This window comes from Cavia porcellus, unplaced genomic scaffold (genome assembly GCF_034190915.1).
Source record: "Cavia porcellus strain 051 isolate PalLab524CR breed Dunkin Hartley unplaced genomic scaffold, mCavPor4.1 scaffold_1, whole genome shotgun sequence".
In the NCBI taxonomy this organism is placed as follows: domain Eukaryota; kingdom Metazoa; phylum Chordata; class Mammalia; order Rodentia; family Caviidae; genus Cavia; species Cavia porcellus.
In genome coordinates, this window is record NW_026947484.1 from 193,078,541 (window position 1) to 193,099,612 (window position 21,072).

The 21,072-nt window shown below is 39.4% G+C and overlaps 1 protein-coding gene across 8 annotated transcripts in view; it reads right to left on the bottom strand.

Moving 5' to 3' along the window:
* Unc13b (unc-13 homolog B) overlaps positions 1-21,072 on the bottom strand; it is a 192,465-nt gene that overhangs the window by 127,632 nt on the left and 43,761 nt on the right. For 7 of the 8 annotated variants that reach the window (XM_005004086.4, XM_063225805.1, XM_063225801.1 and 4 more), the window contains exons 2-5: positions 13,980-14,009; positions 10,159-10,258; positions 3,750-3,867; positions 2,603-2,726 (exon numbers count right to left, since the gene is read on the bottom strand). In XM_005004086.4, the coding sequence (XP_005004143.1) occupies positions 2,603-2,726; positions 3,750-3,867; positions 10,159-10,258; positions 13,980-14,009 (372 nt within the window). The remainder of the gene's footprint in view (positions 1-2,602; positions 2,727-3,749; positions 3,868-10,158; positions 10,259-13,979; positions 14,010-21,072) is intronic. The other variant, XM_063225778.1, reaches the window with a different exon arrangement.

Consider the following 21,072-nt stretch of genomic DNA (forward strand, 5'->3'; position numbering starts at 1 on the left):
AAGTCCCAGGGTAACCTGGGCTACATAGCCAAAAAAGGAAAAAAGTTAAATACCTTGGCTATGGTCACTCACCAGCTATGATTCAAACTGTGGCCAATATAACTTCATAAACTGTATTTTCTGTATAACCATGCTACCTTCCACTCAGCAAGGCCAAAACAGTCCAAAAGACCAACTTAGATGAAAAGCTGGATCTTGGGATACAAACATGATCAAAATTTAGCTGAGTATAATGTCACACACCTATAATCACAGCACTCTGAAAGGCTGAGGCAAGAGGATGGTCAAGTTGATGCCCCCCCCCCAGGCAACTTAGTGACTTAGCAAGACCTTGTCTCAAAATAAACATTATTTAGAAGGGGCTAGATGGGCTGAAGATACAGCTCAGTGGTACAAAGGCCTGCTGGCAAGCACAAGGTCCTAGACATTCCCACTGAATGTCCAGGTACCCACCCCTGAAGGAAGGAAGGAAGGCAGGAAGGCAGGAAGGCAGGAAGGCAGGCAGAAAGAGAGACAGAGAGAGAGAGAGAGAGAGAGAGAGAGAGAGAGAAAGAAAGAAAGAAAGAAAAGCAAAAAGGAGAGAACGAGAGACAGAGAAAAAAGAGAAGAAAGAGAGGAAAGAACAAAGAAATGAGGAAGAAAGAAAGGAAGCAAGCAAGCAAGAGAGAATGAGAAAACAAGAGAAAGAGGGAGAAAAGAAAAGACAGAAAGAGAGGAAAGAAGAAAGAAGAAAGAAAGAGAGAGAGTGAAGGGAAAAAAGGAACTGGAGATGTAGCTCAGCTTCAAAGCGATGAGTTCAATCAACCCTGAGTACTGCAAATAAACAAATGTATTTATTTAATCACCATGCAATCCAGTTATCTCACCCTTGGTACTGTTCTTAGGGCACACAGCAAAGAAATATTTACTCAAAAAAATCTACTAAAACTTTGTGAGAACAAGGGGCCAGAGATACAGCTCAGCAGCACAGCACCTGCCTGGCAAGTGTAAGGTCCTGAGTTTGAATTCCAGCACCAAAAACGAAAAACAAAACTAAATTAAAAATTAGGAAATAAGGGGCTGGGGATTTAGCTCAGCGGCATAAGCGCCTGCCTTGCAAGCAGGCAGTCGTGAGTTTGATCCCTGGTACCGATAAAAAGGAAAAAGACCAAAAAAAAAAAAAAAAAAGGAAATAAAAAATGTTGGCAAAAGTAAGTACTCTTCGAATAGTTGACCAGAATATAAATTACACGACTTTTTTATCAAGTAACTTTGCAGCATCTAAGACATGTACTGATGTGTATCCTCTTTGGTCTTGCAGTTCTATGTTATGGCATTTATCCTGGACTCATCATGGGGCCCAGATTTTAAATGACAGTAATACATACTACTTAAAACATTAGAAGCAACCGACATGTCAATCAGTATAGGGTTACCTGGATATATTACAATGAAGGTACTTGTTCAGATAGGGAAGATCTTAAAGTATAAAACGGAACAATGTCCCAGACACATGTTTCAGTAGTTTATACAGTAATACATTATCTCTCCAAAGCAATTTTACTGAAGTAAATTTCTAGAAAATAAATATCTTGTGTCTAAACCAAAACACAAAAAAAGTCAACAGTGGTTTACCTCTGGGGGATGCAAAGGAAGTGGAAAGAAGTAGAACAAGAGTCTATTAATTTTTATCTACATATATTTCCTCCCTATTTAAATTTTTATCCTAAGCAAGTGTTTTTTGTGATTTTAAAATCTATTTCTACAGGTGACACACTAGCTATATGTGGTGGCACATGCTCCTCAGGAGGCTGGGGGACAAAGACTTCAAATTTGAGGTTGTTTAGGCAACATAATAAGACTGCCTCAAAATGGAAAAAACAAAAACAAAAACCAGGGCTGTGGAGACAGCTCAGGGGTAGAGTGGCGCTGTGTGTAATCTTTAGTAACACATACACACGAAAATATACACTTTTATTTATCGGTGTTCTTCAGTGTTTTTTGTTTCATTTTATCTTTTATTTTTTGCCTGTTTTGAGACAAGGTCTCACTCAGTTGCCTGGGCTTGAACTTGAACTACTCCTCTTGCCTGCCTTAGCCTCGCATGGTGCCAGGATGGCAGGCAAGCGCCACTACACCCAGCTCAACTTTAAATTAATAAATCAGAAGGTATATATTCACCTTGTGATAACAAATGTTGAAGAATAAATTTCACAAGCACATATTCACAGATCATTACAATCACGGGGCTAAGTGACTTGAAGAACATGCTTTTTTAGTGTGGATTCTTTAATGAGTACCATACTAAAGACATGGAACATAAAGTGCATGAAGTCTTTATGCCCTCTGAAGAAATGGCTGAGAAGACAAAACATATTAATGAAACAACTAGCACATAATTTCAAACAATATGATAAAAAGAATCAAGTGGTTTTTAAAATCAACTGTGCCAGGTGTGGTGGTGTACACCTGTAATTCTTGTACTAGGAGGCTGAGGCAGAAGGATCACTGCAAGTTTGAGGCCAGCCTGACCTACACAGTGAGTTCAAGGCCAGCCTAACTAGAAAGAAAAATAGAAAAACCCTGTCTAAAGAAAAAAAAAAATCTCATTAAATAGACTTACCAAATGGCAACTCAAATCTTGTATCAAGCAAAATTTTATGAGGAGTTGGGTTTTTAGTCCCACAAATCTCATCATCTTTCATTAATGTCTCTGCCTCCAAGGTAGACCACTCCCCAGGCCCTTCCTAGGAGAAAAAAATCCAAGATTAAATTTTACGCTTTTCCTTGGCTCCCCTCTTAATTCGAGAGTCAGGTGTTTTTCTCTGAGAGCTTCAGAGGGCCACTCATCCTGACAGGCTAAAAGGCCACTGTCACCTGGGTGGCATGTGGCTCTTATTCTTCTGCTTTGGTAGGGAGAGCAGCTTTCCTGGTAATCAGTTCTCTCTGAGGACAGAATTACTAGAGCACCACACTCTAGCAAGTATCTCCATGGATTAATAGTTAATGTGCATGGTTCTCACTGACCGTGTCACTTAATAATATGTATCACTGTTTCTTATCAGTGAAGAGCTCCTGACATTACTAGCTAATAGATCTGAACGAGGGCTATAATGAAAATTACATCTAGGGGTGCAGAGATTTAGCCAGAATAAAAGAAATACAGAAATACAGGCAATGTCTTCAACATTCCCACTTCCAAAAAAAAGTCCCTGCTCATGCTAGAGTCACACGGGAATATAGTAGCTTCTGTCTGGCTACAAAGTGATTCTAACTAGGGAAACGATGTTATCAGAGTTACAATCTAATCTGAGGAAGTAAAACGGGAGTTCTGTTCTACAAATAATGTATAGAAATAGTGTGAATACCAGTTCCCAAGCCTGGCAGTTCCTTAAACTCTGTAGGGTTACATGCGGAAGAAAAGGCCTGAAATAATTTCCTTGCATAACTCAAAGAAACAAACCAAAAAACCAGAATCCCGCCAGCTGGATAAGGAGGTTGAATGGGACTCTCCAGGGCACCATCCTCAGGAGATCGTGTGTACACACAGGAGCACTACTTGGGTGAAGCTATTCCCCCGACAAAGAGGCACTTTGGCACCTCTGAGTTCACCCCAGCTGGGGCTCAGCCATAGGACACAGGAACAGCCTACTTCTCTGGGCGAGATTAAGAATGACAGGTCATACAATCAGAAAAGGGTCACCATAACCAGCTAAAGTGGAGCTAAAATGAGGAAAAGCGAGGGTAACCTTCACAATGCACTGACTGACCTCATCCGACTGACGAATAGTGTTCAGTGCGATCCACACGGTCCCCACCATGGTGTCCCAGATCAGCCCTTTGTTCCACACTTCCACACTTAGGCCCAGGTCCAGACGGCTTATCTCACTAAAGGAAAGAAGAGAGTCTTTTGAGGAAAACCAGACAATGTGGGGGGAAATGCTGCATCATCTGTCTAGCTAACTTTGAATAACTTCTCAACTGGATCTTATCTTAACAGAAAACCAAAATGTTCCAGAATGCTACAGACAATTTTTGGGTTTCTAGAAACCTGCAGAAGACTTCCATAAAAATGTCTTTGTTAGTCACTCAGAATTACTACGCTGTAGAGACCATAACCTAACACCTAAGAATAAGGTACTGTTCACTTAAAAATTTAAGAAGGTTGATTTTAAGTGTTCCTAGTACAAAAAAGGGTGAAGGTGGCATAAGGAAATTGGTAGAAGTTTATCTTGATTATGCTGATGGTAAAAAAAGTGGATATATGTGTCAAAACATATTAAATTGTATACATTAATTATGTACACATTTATGCACCAATCATACCCTAATAAAGCTATAAATCTATGTCAGTCTGTCCCTGCTGTTTGGAAACAGCACCACAATCACCCTAATGCATTTTCACAACACAATGAAGCCAGGTGAGGAGGGCATTATTACCAGGCCTGCCTGTCTTCTACAGCTTCCACCCACAGACAAGTCCTTCTTGTTTTATTGTTTTACTTTTTTCTTTTTTTAAGGCAGGGTCTCACTTTGTAGTGCAGGCTGGCCTTGAACTAGCTTATGTAGCCCAGACTGGCCCAGATCCTCCTGCCTCAGCCCCCAAGTGCTGGAATTACAGGTGTTTTATTGTTGTCTTAGTTACTTTTCTCATTGCTGAGACAAAATACCCAACACCTGGCATTAAAGGAGAAAAGGTTTAACTCACAGTTTGTGGGAGGTTTCAGTTCATAATCAGCCAGTTGGGCAGGATGGCATGGCAGACAACCATCACAGAGGAGAAACAGTTCATGGCAGGTAGAAGGTGGCAAAGCAAAAGCAAGCAAGGAAAAACCACAGCTCTTTTTATCTCTTACATTTTATCCAGGCTACTTAGGGAAAGTGGCATTTATACCCTTAATCCCAGTGCCCTTGATGTTAGCACTGCACTGAGTCAATCCCAGCATCACAAACTCTAGATTTAGCTGTCTCTGAAAAAGTCCCACCTATGACTGCCTGAGGCTTTAGGGGGATGTCTAGACTCAGCCATAACAACTGTTAAGAATGACACTGTCTATGCTGGACATGGTGATGCTTGCCTGTAATCCCAGCACTTCGGAAGCTGAGGCAGAGAAACTGCCACTCAACCCTGGAGGACTTAATTATTATCAGATAAGCCAGGCCTGTCACTTATAAATGAAGTAATTATCATAGGATAATAATAAATATAATGATTGTCCTTATCAATAGCCAAAGAAAAATTATTGGAAAATAATTCATCCCAGAAAGAGCCAGATAACACTGTGTAAAAGCAAGGTCTTACATGGTAGAATATCCTACTTAGAAGGACTAATTTAAGCATAACCATAATTTTAAGGTATAACACAAAAATTTTTACATTAATGCTAAAAACATTCTCTACAAAGCTTTTCTTGAAACACAACGTTACTTGAAGGAAATGAAATTAAGGCAAGAAAAAGAAGGCCATTTCCAGCAAAAGGTCTTTCTCAGAAAATCAACAGGTATTCACAACAAGTTGTCTAAGTGTGTGCTTCAGCTTGGTAAGGTGGCACACATCTGGAACCCTAGTACTAAGGAGGCGAAGCAGAAGGCCAGCCTGGTGAGAACCATCTCAGAAAAGAGTGTGCTTTAGAAAATGTCTGGTTTCCCTGTGCTCCACCCGTGTTCTCAGAGGCACAGCTTGAGATGTGTATTAACTGCCATGGAGCTCATGGGCTGAGAATGAATAAAGTGAAGAAAATTTTCCCCTTGTATGTAAACACAGAGCACAGAATGTGCTAAATGTGCTAAGGAGTTCATTTGCTCACTTAATATTTATGGCACTTAATTTGCCTTGGTAAAGACACCCAACATTGAATCCAACGCTTATCTCCAAAACTTCCAAACTATCAGGAGATCTTTTTAAAGCCACCAAAAAATAAATAGTTTAGGTGACCTACCTAGCCACTAAATAGGTGTTCAGGGAGGAAACGGAATTTCTGGTCACAATTTGACTCATTCTAACAGTCTTTGAAAATACATGTAACACATCTCAATCTATCAAAAGTACCCTTAATTTGAGTATGTAAATGAAAAACTGCTGGGCCAGGGACTCAGCTAGTGGCATTGTGCCTGCCTGGCAAGCGCGAGGTCATGAAAAAAAAAAGAAAAACTGCTTAGAGATAGGTATGTAATATTCCCAAAGAACTGCTAAGTAACATCTTAAGCCAAGAGATAAAAGAAACAGCCAGAAGTCTTTATTAACTTGACTTAGATTTTTTAAATCTGCTCTTCAGAGAACTCTAAAGAAGGCTTAAATAGTGAGTTTTTCTATGCTGTTTCTCTGTGCTCCACAAGCACAACGAGAAGGCTATGAGTTCTGTCCACACCTCCTCCCCAGCACCCTGCAGCAGCAGCTTTACTCTGTTGAGGTTTTTTTGGTTTTTTATTTGTTTGTTTTGTATCTGCAATTGAACTTGGGACTCTGTGCTTGCCAGAATGGCACTTATGCTACTGAGCCATATCCCCAGCCCCCAAAGCAGCTTCTCTTAACTCAATCAAGAGTATACAAGCAAGCAAGATTCTGGGCTCCAAATATCCACACCAGTAGTGACGACATCTTCTATAAGAAATGAACAATCTTGTCAGGCATGGTAGCACAAGCCTGTAATCTCAGCACTTGGGAAACTGAGGCAGGAGGATTCTTGTGAGTTCAAGGCCACCATGGGCTACAAAGTGAGTTCAAGACCAACCTGAACTGCACAGCGAGACCCTCTCTCAAAAAAAAAAAAAAAAAAAAAAAAAAAAAAAAAAAAAAGAAGAAAAAGAAAGAAAGAAACAAACAAACAAAACAATCTGGTAGATGTGGTAGCACATGCCTATAATTCCACACCTGGGGAAGCTGAGGCAGGAGGATTGCCAGGAGTTCTAGACCATTATGGGCTACAAAGTGAGTTCAAGGCCAGCTTGGACTATACAGCAGACCCTGTCTCAAAAAAAAGAACTATCTAGGCTGGGCATGGTAGCACACAGTGGGAAGCTGAGGCAGGAAGATTGCAGTTCAAGCCCAACCGTAGCAATTTAGGGAGAACCAATGTTGGAATACATGTAAGCACCTGCCTGGCAAGTGTAAGATCATTAGTTCAATCCCAGGTACAAAAAAAAAAAAAAAAAAAAATTCAAGGACAAGTTGGAAAATCTAGCAAGATTTTGCCTTAAAATAAAGAGATTTCCATTGTTGATAACCTTGTACTGTTTTTACATCGTGTGCTATGTCTATCCTTGGTTTTGACAGCTTTGTTTTGCCATATTTGACTTTATTCTCCTCAAAAAAAAAAAAGTAATAAGAACTAAGGAGTAATAAAACCCAAAATGTGTAAATTGTGTTGTAAAAAAGAGAGGGAAAAAAAGTGCTCTAAAGGATACAACTGCAAGTGTGTTTAGGGGTGTTAAATAGATGACCATATTAATGTTTTTGGTTGGATCACTGAACACAACTGTTTGCGGTCTTGCTGTTTTAATGTCCACTTTGTATGCTTTGATACTGTGACTTGAGCAACTATCTCTAAGATGATAATGTGTAATCTATTAACTGGTGATTTCTTACGGTGTCTTTTTTTTTTTTTTTTTTTTTTTTTGTAGTTCTGTATTACTTGTACCCTTACACCACTTTGTTTTGTTTTTTCTCTTTTTCCTCTTAAATAAAATTAAAATAAAGAGATTTTGGGATGTAGCTCAGTGGTGACACTTGCCTAGTATTCAAGAAGCTCTGGGTTCAATTGCCAGTATCACGCACACACAAAAAAACTAGACACAAATATAAATACAAATATGAGAAACCATTACAGAATATATCAGGAAGAAGGAAAAAGGAGAGGGGCAGGAGATTGGTAGTAGAGCTGCTAGTAACGAAAGGACAGAACGGGAGCACAAGGTACAAGAAACAGCTGGTAAAAACCATGTGTAAAAAGGGGACAGGGCAGGGCTGGGGACTTAGCTCAGTGGCTCAGTCACTTGCTTGGTAAGCATGAGGTCCTGAGTTCAATCCCCAGTACCAAAGAAGGGGTGGGGGGACAATGAGGGGGAGGGAAGAAAATTCATACTTATTAGCAACCCTGAATGGGAGGAGTGAGGGTAATGGGAAATAAACACCACGTAAGAAGAAAGCTAGCTATGCTGACAAGAAACTGCCAAACACCACTGTGTCCCACATGCTAAGAACAACTACAACAGGATTCGAGCTCTGCAAGTCAGAAGAGGGCAGGACTGCTGCATTTACAAACCAGGCTCACACAGGGAGACTTGTGTAAACTGTCTGCTGCTGAGGCTGCAGCCTGCACATGTTGGAAGCAAACAGGTCACTACAACTAAGAGAGAAAATAAACCAGACTTACGATCTTGAGAGGAACAGTCAGTCTCTTTCTATGTGAAGCCTGGGCTCCCACTGACACCCCCACCTCCCAGGTTTCCTTCCAGCTCTGATCGTTCCTCCTCAGTCTCCTCAATCCCCCTACAGCTTCTCTCTCCAGCTCTGCACTCTGCCCAGTTCTGTCTTCACTGCACACAGTCTCTCTCTCTCTACATTTTCATCTACATTTATGTCCTCCACTGATCAAAGTATTTCTTGAAACCAGACTTCCTAAGTGGCAAGTTAAGGGTTATGACCATCTGCCCACAGGCTACTCAGCCGTAAGAACCTCAACTATAAGCTTACATATTGATCTTACATTACCCCCTACTCCAATTCATCAGGCTGCAGGGACAGCTCAGTAGAAAAACTGCCTAACATGTGTGAGGCTCTGGGTTTGGTTCCCAGAGGAAGGGAGAAGAGGGGAGGAAGAAACGGAAACACAGGGGCATACCATCTGCCAAATCATTCCAACAAATCTTTTGGTTCTGGAGCCTCAACATCTTCTACCCACCCTTTTTACTCTATCCCTTCTACTTCTGTGTTAGTTTATAGTTTCATAAGCTTACCTGTTACGTATCACTACCATTTAACTATCATGATAAAGCCTCCTAACTGGTGCTTTAAAGAGCAGTTCATGAATGCTCAGAAGAATACAGTGGTTTACCATAAAAATAAAAAATCATCCCTTATCTCTTTGAGTTGCACTGTAAAACTTTTTTTTATTTATTTTTTTATTTTTGCAGTACTGGGGACTGAACTCACAACATTGCACTGTAAAACTTAAATTCAGTTTAATTTCAGACTTTAGAGAAATTTACAAAGAAGAATTTACATATTTTCTCTTGACTTCTTTGTGCCTACCTCCTACTCTCAAGAAAATAAGTATGACCTTCTTAAGAAAGGAAACCTTTACAGATAAGGAAACTGGCATCAGAAAGCTAAGTATTTTAGCCCAGTCCTTCAGTATGACAGTCTATAATTTTCTACCCCTTTGGGGAGGAAGTATTCCTGAAAACTATGTGACAAGGGGTGAATGGCAAGTTTTCAAAGCCAGAGTTTAGAATAAAAATATATTAATTTTCAGGCTTACTCAAATCCAATTAAAGTTCACTCATCAATTAAATGAATGTATAACATTTTTACTCAATAAAGCAAAAGGACATTAAATTCAGAATCTTCATCCTCTAAAGCAGATGACAAGACACACAAACACACACAGCAACATCTCCTCAGAGCCTTCTAAAACCTAAGATTAAGTTATGTTTAATATTATAGTAAGTATTCTGTATTATATTCTAATTCTGACCATTAAGAAAATCTAACTAGGTAGTATTATCACTCACATAAATTAATCATCACTCATGTTAGAACAGATTATTCAACTGGGCATGTGGTGCATGTCTGTAATTCCAGCACTTGGGGAGGCTGAAGCAGGAAGACTGCAACTTTAAGCCTAGCCTGAGCTATTTATCAAAACCCTGTCTCAAAATACAAAATACTAAGGGATGTTGTTTCATGCAAAGGTCCTGAACTCAATCACCAATACCACACACATACACACACACACACACTCACATACACACACAATGTATAAGATGTTAAAAATATGAAGATACACTTCACCTACCTATCACACATCTCACTTGATCCTATAACTGCAGTTTTCAAAGACAGTTGTTTGATGGTATCAGCACATTTGAGAAATCCAGACACACACATTTCACGCAATGCTACTTACTACTTTAGAAAGATCATAGTGCATAGAGATACTGCTACTCTGAAGTACTTACAACATGAAATCCTGTTCCCAGGAAGGCTGGTCACCACGAACTGCTACCGTTGTGCTCTTTACATTCTGTACTTTCAGGGTCACATATGTGTTAAATTTCTCTTTAAAAAAAATGTAAAATAAAATAAAAATCTTATACTCAGTACTCAGATTGTTACCCAATATTAGAAAGCCCTTTGAGTTAAGTAGTATACAAATTAAAATATTGAAAGAGCAAGAAAAAATGAAGCTATGTATTATAAACATGAAGAGTTGCAAGAATTATAAAACTACATACTAACTTAAAAAGTGTTTTTCATATTTTAATAAATATTTTGCATATGACCTAAAAGAGATTTATTTATACATGTAAACTGACACAAAAGCTTCCTGAAATACAAAATATGATACATTAGATATTTTCTATTCTAATGAAATAGAACCTACTAAATTGATTTATGGCTCATTTGCAATTTAGTGGGAAAAAAGTAAGGGAATAACTGCCCACTCTCAAGAGAAACAAGAATGGAAGGAATATACTCATAAAGGAAGTAGATTTGAAATTTGATCTACATAGTCTGGTTTAAAGCAAAAATTGCATAAAAAGAAACATTGTCATAGAGTCAAAAAAATAAAATTCTATAACCTGAGAAAATATGCCAAATATTAAGCAAAGATAACCAGGTATAGTGGCATACACATTTAACCCCAGAACTCTGGGAGGCTAAAACAAGAGACCCCCAAATTCAACTCCAACCTGGGCAATTTAGTGATTTAGCCAGATCCTGCCTCAAAATAAAAATTTTTTTTAAAAAAGAATTGGGGATGCAGCTCAATGCAGAGACCCTCAATTTGATTCCTAGTAACATAAACAAGCAAACAGAGCCGAACGTGGTGGTTCACGCCTGTAATCCCAGCACTCCGAGTTCGAGACCAGTCTGGGCTACAAAGTGAGCTCAAGGCCAGCCTGAAGTGCATAGCGAGACCTCGTCTCAAAAAAGACAAAAAAAAAAAAACCCAAGCAAACAAATAAAATCTTAAGAAAATAAACAAAGGTAGCTGGGTATGGCAGCACAAGCCTGTCATGCCAGAACTTGGGAGGCCCAGACAGGAAGATGAACACAACTTTGAGGCCGGCCAATGTGATCTGCAGAGTGAGTTCAAGGCCAGCCTAAAATCCCCAGTGTGACCCTGTTTCACAATAACTAACAAAGCCTGACCCACCGCTTGCCACAGCAAATTTTGCAGTCACCCTGCTATGTCCCTTAGTCATGATTAAGGGCAGTGAACTGAAGGTTCGCTTTTCTATGTAAGAAATTCATCATTTTATAAAATGAAAATGTAGCACAATATCACTTTCAACTCATCAAATTCACAAATACTGCTTAAAATAATTACCTAATGTTAGATAAGATATGAGAAAATAGGTCCTGTCATACACTTCTAACAGAAAACATATTTCAAGTATCATTTAAAATAATGTAGTTTTATATTAACCAACATGGAAACTTTATATTTATATATTCATAAAATATATGAAGATTAAAGCCCACCCGTATAAAGGGAATCCCATGCATATCCACCAGTACTAATGCATTAGACCATGAGCTACTCTTCCGGCATTGTGGTTTTGTTTTTTTGTTGTTGTTGTTGTTGTTGTTATTTTTTTTTTACAGTGCTGGGGGTTAAATCTCATCATTTCTAAGCAAGGACTCTGTCACTAAACCACAACCCTAGCCCGAGCTTTGTTTTTATTATATGAGCTTGTTCTCTACCCCTCCATCCAATCATACAAGTTGGCCAAACAGAGGTCACAACTCAACAGCAGCAAATCCATGAGCTGAACAAACACAATCTGATTCCTTCCTTCTCAAAAGATTTTAGCACAGTATAAGGCACGCCTGTCATCTCAGCACTTGGGAGGCTGATGCAGAAGGACTGCTGTGAGTTTGAGCCAGCATAAGGTGAGTTCAAGACCAGCCTGAACTGCAAATTGAAACCCTATCCCAAAAAGACAAAAAAAAAAAAGAAAGAAAAGAAAAAAGAAAAAAAGATTTTACATGTGAAAGGAAAAAAAAGAAAAAAAGAACTACTGGTGAGCGGGGATTGGTGCTAAAGCTAGGAGGAAAGACATAATGGATTCTACTGGAGCAGCTATTATAGATTTTGCACAAGATAGGTGAGCAGAGAAACCCAGCTGTGAGGAACAGGAGCTCCTCACAGGGAAGAAAAACACTAACTCAGAGCCAGCAGAGAAAACAGAGTGCTCAGAAACTGCTTTATTTCCTGCTATACCAAGGTCCATTTTTTTCCAAGTTTCCCAAGGATCCTAAGTGTGTTCATATTTTTCCAGGAAGCCCCAGATCCCCTCCCGAAAGCAGAAGTCAGAATCTGTAAGCTGATCTTCACAATCATGTATATTAAAATACAGAGATGCCACTTTTCATCGTCAGAAGGACAAAGCTGCAAAAGCTTCATATTACCTAATGTTGACAGACATTTAAAAAAACTATTCATATACTTTTGTTCTCAGTATAATCTAATAAAAAAAATTCCAGGGTTAGGGCTATAGTTCAGTGCTAACGGTATCCTTCATACACTTAAGACCCAAGGTTCAAAACCCAGCACCTTCCAGAAAAAAGTTTTTTAAAAAGCACAATCAGCGGCTGGCTCATGTTTATAATGCCAGTACTCAGGAGACTGAGGCAGGAAGATCATCTCAAATTTGAGGCTCGCCTGGACTATATAGCAAGACCTTGTCTCAGAAAAATAAGTACAATCCTGTAGCAACTACCAAATTCATTTTGAATATCCATTTTTTACCCAGAAATTCTACTTCTAGACCCTAGCATACGAATACATTTGTAGAAGTGGACAAAATAAGTGCACAAGAACATTTATTGCTTGTGATAGGAAAAAAAATTAGAAACAACCTAAATATTCATCCATAGGTACCAAAGGTACATATAAATCTATAATCCTGCACAGTCCCTTAAAAGAAAGAATCATGGGGCTGGGGATTTAGCTCAGTGGCATAAGCGCCTGCCTTGAAGGCAGGCAGTCGTGAGTTCGATCCCCGGTACCGATAAAAAGGAAAAAGACAAAAAAAAAAAAAAAAAAGAAAGAAAGAATCAGACACAAATACACACACACACACACACGCACACACACACACATACACACACACAGACTTTATGATATGCTGTTGAGAGAACAAAGCACACTGTACAAAGATATAGTATGGTCCAAACATATATACACGGAAAAAATATATTAAAAGCTCTAAGCTGCCACTTTCTTGTTTATTTTTGAAACAGAGTCTCACTATGTATTCCAGACTGTCCTTCAACTCATGGGCCTAGAACTCACTGTGATCCTCCTGCCTCAGCCTCCCAAGTGCTAAAATTATAAGGATATGCCATCGCACTCAGCTATAAATAGCTACTTTTGAGAAATAAGAATTGGGTTGGCCAAAAAAGTGAGTAGACTAAATTGTCATTAATAAATACAGATATATTAAATAAATAAATACAGATATATTGTTTTTCAGTCATCTACATAACATTGATTTTAATAATTTTATGAAAAAATATGAATACAATTAGTGAATTAATGGAATTAGTGAGTTTAATCAATGAACTAAAGGAAATCAATGGTTTTAAAAGATTACTTTATTGCTATATTTCTTGCTATAATTCAGATTGGCCTTGAACTCATGGAAATTCTCCTGTCTCAGCCTCCTGCAGTTTGTGATGACAGGTATGCACCACCACACCCAGCTAAAGATTAATTTATAGCAAGTTTAGGGGGTGAAAGGACACAATATTAAAAGACTGGACTTACCTGGTGAACCTTGCAATTTAGCTCTTTTAACTGCAAGAGAACAAAAAGAGACACCATGAAGAATTTTTGCAAATTTACTCATTTTACTTAACCAACATTTCATACCTGTTATGTGCCAATATTGAATGTAGGATTCGAATGTTAAGGCTCTTTTTTCTTTTTTTGGGAGACAAGATCTCACCACATAGCCCAGGCTGGCCTTGAATCCATGGTCCTCCTATCTTACCCTCTGCAGTATGCAGATTAAAGCATGTGTCACCTGTTCTATAACTCCAGTTACTGAGAAAAGCAGCAGAGGCTTCAAGTCATCTAACACAATAGTATCCCCAGTGCAGAAATCTCAGCGCCAGCTTGCTGACAAGAAGGGTGAAAGCAGCAGGTCTGTGGCGAGTAGCTCCCTCTTAGACACCTTCTTAAGGGTTAAATTACAAATACCTCTAATTGAAATGCACCACTGGGCTGGAGCTATAGCGTCATGTGCTTGCCTCGAATGCATAAGGCACTGGGTTCAACCCCACCAAAAAAAAAAAAAAATCCTCCATTTCATGTATGCCACAAATCTATAAGCATACATAATTAGATGATAGCTTTTAAAACATGAGTAAGAATTAACTCTTAGGCTGGGCGTGGTGACACATGCCTGCAACTCCACCACTTAGAAGGCTGAGGCAGGAGAATCTAAGACTTCAAGGCCAGTTGGGGCACATTGTGAGTTCAAGGTCAGCCCACACTATACAGCAAGACTTTGTCTCAAAAACAACAAAAAATTACTTATTCATCTTTATGTTGTTTGTTCATGAAAATAAGTGCATACTACTTACTTAAATATGATATTTAAATAAGAAGACCTATGTGGTTCAACCACTATCAGTTGTTTCCTAAAGACTGTTTGAAAATAAGATTGAACAAACTGCTAACAATAAAGCTAACTGGGGCTGGGGATTTAGCTCAGCAGCATAAGTGCCTGCCTTGCAAGCCTGTGGTTGTGAGTTCGATCCCTGGTACCGGTAAAAATACAAAAATAAATAAATAAATAAATAAAGCTAATTTAAAAGAAGTTTTCAGGCTCAAACCAATGAAGGCTCCAGTACAAAACACCTCTTTTTCCACACTACTATGTGTAACAGGAGGAAAAAAGATGTGTCAGAAAGAAATAGTTACTACACAACAGAGACTCCCATAAACACTCCAAAGTCAACATGAAATAGTTACTCTACAACAGAAACTCCTATAAACACTCCAAAGTCAACATGAAAATGCTACACAGGACTAAAGAAAATTCATGCAGAACACTTTTTACCCAAGCTCCTATAAGTAAAGAAAATATGCAAGAATCCCTCAAAAAATTTGTAACTTCACTTTCACATTTCTCTGACCTACCATTTGCACCCTTGAGATTACAGGAATAACCCTACTCACACTGACTCTGCAAGCAACAACAATGGTTCCCCGGGCATAGGGACTAGGTGACCTGCCCTGTTCTCATCTGTCCTACTCATGAGCCAATTTCCAAAGCTTTGTGGCACGAGTTCCCTTTGTTTGTAATCCTCCTGCTTCAGGATCCAGGTAAAAGATCTGTATCACTTCTCAAATGCAATAACTACCATTTCCTTTTATTTCATACATAATAGCTTTTAAAACAGGAATAATATTTGCCCTCACTGCCCTGTTTTCAATCTAGCATCACCCTCAACCAACACAATTATTCTGTTATATTACATTGTAGTATAATTCTATTGTTTTTTATATTCATATTTAGACATAAAAGATGCACTGTAAACCTTTTGGCCAAATGACAGCTGTTCTGATTGGCTAGCAAGATATCCTTTATTTTCCCCCTATTTTATGAACAACACTATCCCAAACCCAATAATGTAAGAAGAAAATCACTGAGTGAAAAATTATTGTCCTCTCAAAAATATGGCAAATTTTTTCCATATTTGCAACTAAATTTTTAACTGACCCGTAAAAATCTCATCATGCTCTAAATACTATAATGCAGAGCCAGGGACAGTGGCATATGTACATAATCCCAACAACTCACGAGGCTGAGGCATGAAGATCACAAATTCAAGGCCAGTTTACGCAACATAGAGAGACCTTGTCTCAAAATAAAAATGGTAGAGGAATATCCTGCACTCAGTCCCCAGTACCACAAAAATGCATACTGACAGACATACTATAAACTACATGAAATCATTCCTTCTTACATCACACATTTAGGCCCTTTTACAATTTTTTAAGCTTTGGTTTGGTGCCAGGGATTGAATCCTTTATGAGGGAAACAGAATCTGGTCCTTAAGAAAGTGACAGTTGGAGGCTGGGGATTTAGCTCAGCGGCATAAGCGCCTGCCTTGCAAGCAGGCAGTCATGAGTTCGATCCCTGGTACCGATAAAAACGAAAAAGACAAAAAAAAAAAAAAAAGAAAGTGACAGTTGGCCAGGCATAGTGGCACACATAATCTAGCACTCAGGAAGCTGAGGCAGGAAGATAGCAAGTTTGAGGCCAACTTAGTCCACATAGTGAGATCCTGTCTCCAAAAAAGGGATGATTTCCCTTCATTAAAAGAGAAGGATTTTCTTTGTCAATGACACTTTATAGAACTACTTGGAACTGGTGACTGAGAATCTAAGTTTGACTCCTACTTGACCCTAAGCAAATTCTTAATAGAAATAAGCAAGGAAAATACACAGCAATTAAAATTAGGAAGGGAACAGAACATCAGAAGTTTTTTTATAAGCCCTGTGACATACTATGCAGATGGATCTAGCCGTTTCAAGAGCAGAAAAGCCATCAGAAAAGTATTAAAATGGAGAGTGGGGTGTCACTCAGTGGCAGAACACTTCGCACACCCCAAAATCAAACAACGACAACAAAAGTATTAAAAAGGCACCAAAGAATTCCTACTCCCTCTAGTTTGGAAGGAAAACAGCTGAATCAGGCCCAACATCAAAAGCCTACTGGGGCAGGTGCATTTTAACAGCTGCATACTAGCAGGACTTGGAAAAGCTGCCGCAGGCTAGGAAAACATTCTCATCAGAGCAGCGAGGCCACGTGTGGGGACAGGGAGGTGCAACACTTGGAGAACAATTTGGCAGAGTTGGAAAACAACTGTCCGAGGTCTGAGGCATGCACGGTGGCAGATCGCTTTCTAACACGGCAGAAGTAGTGAGGCTGCGCCACCCACCATCTGGGAAAAGCAGGATTACCCTAGCACAAGGCGCCTGATCCAAGACAGGACAGGGCAACTTTGGAAAGTACACAAATAAAAGCCTGCACAAAGAGATGTCTCCCCAAGAATAATTTACAGCCCAGACCTCTCCTCCTTTTCCTGAGGTCACATTTAACTGACAATCAGGGCAATTTGTTAAAACCTAAGAGATTTTAGTTTTTAATGTCATGATACTTATAATAAGGAATGAAAAGTGACACTCTCTAAAAAGCACTCTTTCACAACGATTCTCGCTGTTCGGAGTGTGGAGCGCACCATATGAGCATTACTCATGGGGAAATCATTTGCACTATCTTGAAGTTTGTGATTTTCTTTTATCCGCTTTTGTTTTTGTTTTTTGAGACAAGAGTCTTGCTAGGCTGGCCTTCAATGCCTAGTAATCCTACTATTGCAGCCTCCTCAGTTTTGGGATTATAGATGCCACCATGGCCAGCTCCAAGACTGTGAAATGATTCTAAAAGAATGTAAGAAAAGATGTTTTAAAATGTAAAATCATATATATTTTGTGTTTGTTTTGAGACAGGGTCTCTCTGTGCAGCCCAAGCTGGTCTTGAACTCATGGCAATCCTTATGCCTGCTAGGAGGACTGCTGTGAGTTCAAACATTAGGTTACAAAGTGAGTTTAATAAGGTATGCCTAAACTGCATAGCAAGACCCTATCTCAAAATGACAAAAAAAAAAAAAAAAAAAAAAAAAACAGGTGGAAGTAAGTTAGTGGTAAGGCTCTGGAATTAATCCCAGTATCACAAACAACAACGAAAAAGAAGCAGTATTCAAATACTGTATAGAAGAGTTTTCTTCCAGTAAGGTGAGACCTGAATTTGCAACTTGTAAGAGCTCAAAGGATTACAGATTAAGTCTATTTTTTTAAAAAAAGATTCGTATCAAAAAGTATTCTAGTAAAAACACCATCCATTTACTGTACATCGTCCAGTGACAAAGCTGCAACCCAGAACTCAATAGCCAGCCAGTTGTCACTCACATATGAAAAAGGAGTCCATAGGCTCCAGGAGCCTTGCTAAAATAAAATAAACACTGCACAGTTACGTGCTGTCTGGCCTCACCATCCTGTCCCCTTTGTAAAGTTAAGGCAGATCATCAGACCAGTAGGTCACTAGATCAGTAGTCTTCACAGTAGTTCAACAACTGTTCTGAAAGAGAGACATATGTAAGGGACAGTGACAGACCAAATCAAGCAGTGAGTAACTTAGGGGGACATGTGAAACACGTGGACAATCTCAAAGTTAGGAGTGTGCGCAAAAGCCGAAAAGAAGAAAAACAGAATGGCTCTTCCCCACATTGACAAACTCCTGAAGCTAAAGGGAATAGCAAGAACTGGATTTGATCCCTACAACCTTTTAGTTCTCAAGTTCTCTAATCTGAGGGCCTGTATTATCCTATTGCTCGTAAGCCAATCTGAAGAATTTGGAGAACAAGGCTTTATCTGGAGCCACTTTAAAAGGGAGAATAACACAACTGGAGTAACATTCCAGGAAAGTTATTGCAGTTGCAGTGTAGAGCATAAAGTAGAGGGAGACACAGAGACCATTATAACTCGGGCCCTGGTATAAAATCCAAGGAAGCAAGAGACCAAAAATTTAGGTGGCAAAGGCTTTATTTCCAGGCCTGGCGACGAGTCTCTGGGAGCCAATTTGGAGACTGTGCCCCAGAGACTGAAGGGAGGACTTTAAAAAGAGGCTGGAGGAAAAAGGGGGGGACAAAGAAACCTGCAGAGCCATCAAACTTGTTGACCCGAGTCTGGAAACTATTGCTGTCCACTTAGCTCTGACAATCTCAGGAGTTCCTGGTGTTTCTCAAATTACTCCCATCCTACAGACTGACATTATCTCAGAGTGGCACATCTGCAGCAATATTTGGAGAAGAAAGTGGAGAGTTAATTATCCCAGGACAGCTCGTTTTCGCTAGTGGGTGCGAAGGGGTCAAGAGTTACAAGAAGCTGAAACTTAAGTTTTACAAAGATCTGATATCTAACTCATTTGATGCATACAGAACAAAAGGAAAGCACCGATTGGGGTTTGGGCCATAGTATTTCCCGGTAATTTCTTTGAAGCTAAACAGTTCTTAAAATTGGGGCAGGCTCATTTTATGACAGATCATCACCGGGTCGGGAAGAGGTCACCAGAAACCCAAATTCTTTACGGCCTAGATAGATAGGTGAGGGGAGAGGGAGGCAATAAGGCGCCATACAGAACAGAAAATGGCGGTTATGTGTATCCATCTTTCTGGGAGGGGAATCAAGGTTAGGTAAAGGGTTAAACTCATACGTAAATCTCTCTGCACACAAGCAAGTTACTTCAAACAAGGGTAAATTAGTGGGCCATCCTAGTTTTCTTTAGCTCTTTAGCGGAGAATAGAGGCGCCTAACAGTGATTAACAACCCTTGTTAGCTTGTTTTAGCACAACTTCTGTAGTTTGTAGAGGGCAACAATGGTTAATATATCAATTAGGTGAGATTCTTGCAATTCTTTACAGAGGAGAGTATTGCTCAACATATCAATTAGGTCACTTAACATATCAGTTAGGGAAAAAGGATAAAAAAACATTTAGTAAGCCACCTTGGAGGTTTGCAATAATACACAAAATAATGAAGCTATTTTCTTAGAGTACAAGACAAGTCAGTAGACATCGCACTCCAGGTGAGAATGGACAGACAGAAGCCGGTGAGAGGAGCACGGCTAAAAGGAAGACAGAGCTGAGAAAGGCCACGACATTCCTCACAAGGAAGCCAGGCTTGATAGCTGGGCAGGATTCATACCTGGTCTTTCCCAACACATCTGGAGATCTCCTGAATGCTAGCCACCCCAAAGCCCCCTGGGTAAGACACAGTCCAAAATAAAAAAGCAGAAAAGAGAAAGGGGAGAAGACAGCAAATACAAAGCTTCTTCTCATACTCACTTGTCCCAGCAAGCATGAAACCAGTTCCCTTAAACACACTTTTAATGGGAAGAAGCTGGACTCCTTTTTGTCCTCATAAAACTCACAGTGCTTATGACTTTAAGCTATGTCTTGTTCAAGTATACTCTGCTAATATATATATATATATATATATATATATATATATATGAAAAAAGATAATGTCTGGCAGGAAAGACCAATGACAAAAGAGAAGATTACACAGAGAAAACACTTGGCATAGCTGCCATTTGTGGTTAATCCAGAGTCTGACTTCAGTGGTTGGAATCCAAGTTCTACATTACATGATCTCGGACCAGAAAATTACTCATCTGTCTGGGTCTCATATCCCACTTCTTTTAAGATACAGACAATAGGTACATGAGGATTAAGTAAGCCAATAAATGGAAAGCACTTAGAACAGATTCTGCAGTAGTAGTAGTAGTCAGCCAATAAATGTTAGCTATTATGATGACCATTAGTACTGCTATCAAAGCCCTTCGAGAGGCTGAGGCAGGATGACTGCCACAATTTCAATGCCAGCCTAAGTTACATAGTGAGTTTAAACAGCGTGAACTGCTGGGCATGGCAGTGCAACACTGGGATCCTACCACCTGGGAGGCTGAGACAAGAAAATCGTGGAGAGTTCAAGGCTACATAGTGGGTTCAAGGCAAGCCTGAACTACACAGTGAGACCTTATCTAAAAAACAACACCCCTAAAATTTTGTGATATTTTTATTTTCATTATTTTTAAAAGATCAGTGAATTATCTGGATCTTAAATGCTCAGATATATTCAAGTATCAGGGCCACCACTAGTTGACCCCATAAAACAAAAGAACAAATAGTTACTTCTCTGGTACAATCTGAAACATAGATTGGAACTGGTGATTGAAGGACTCAGGCTCTTTGGGACTTAAAGGCTGCCAAGAAGAAATCTACCTTTC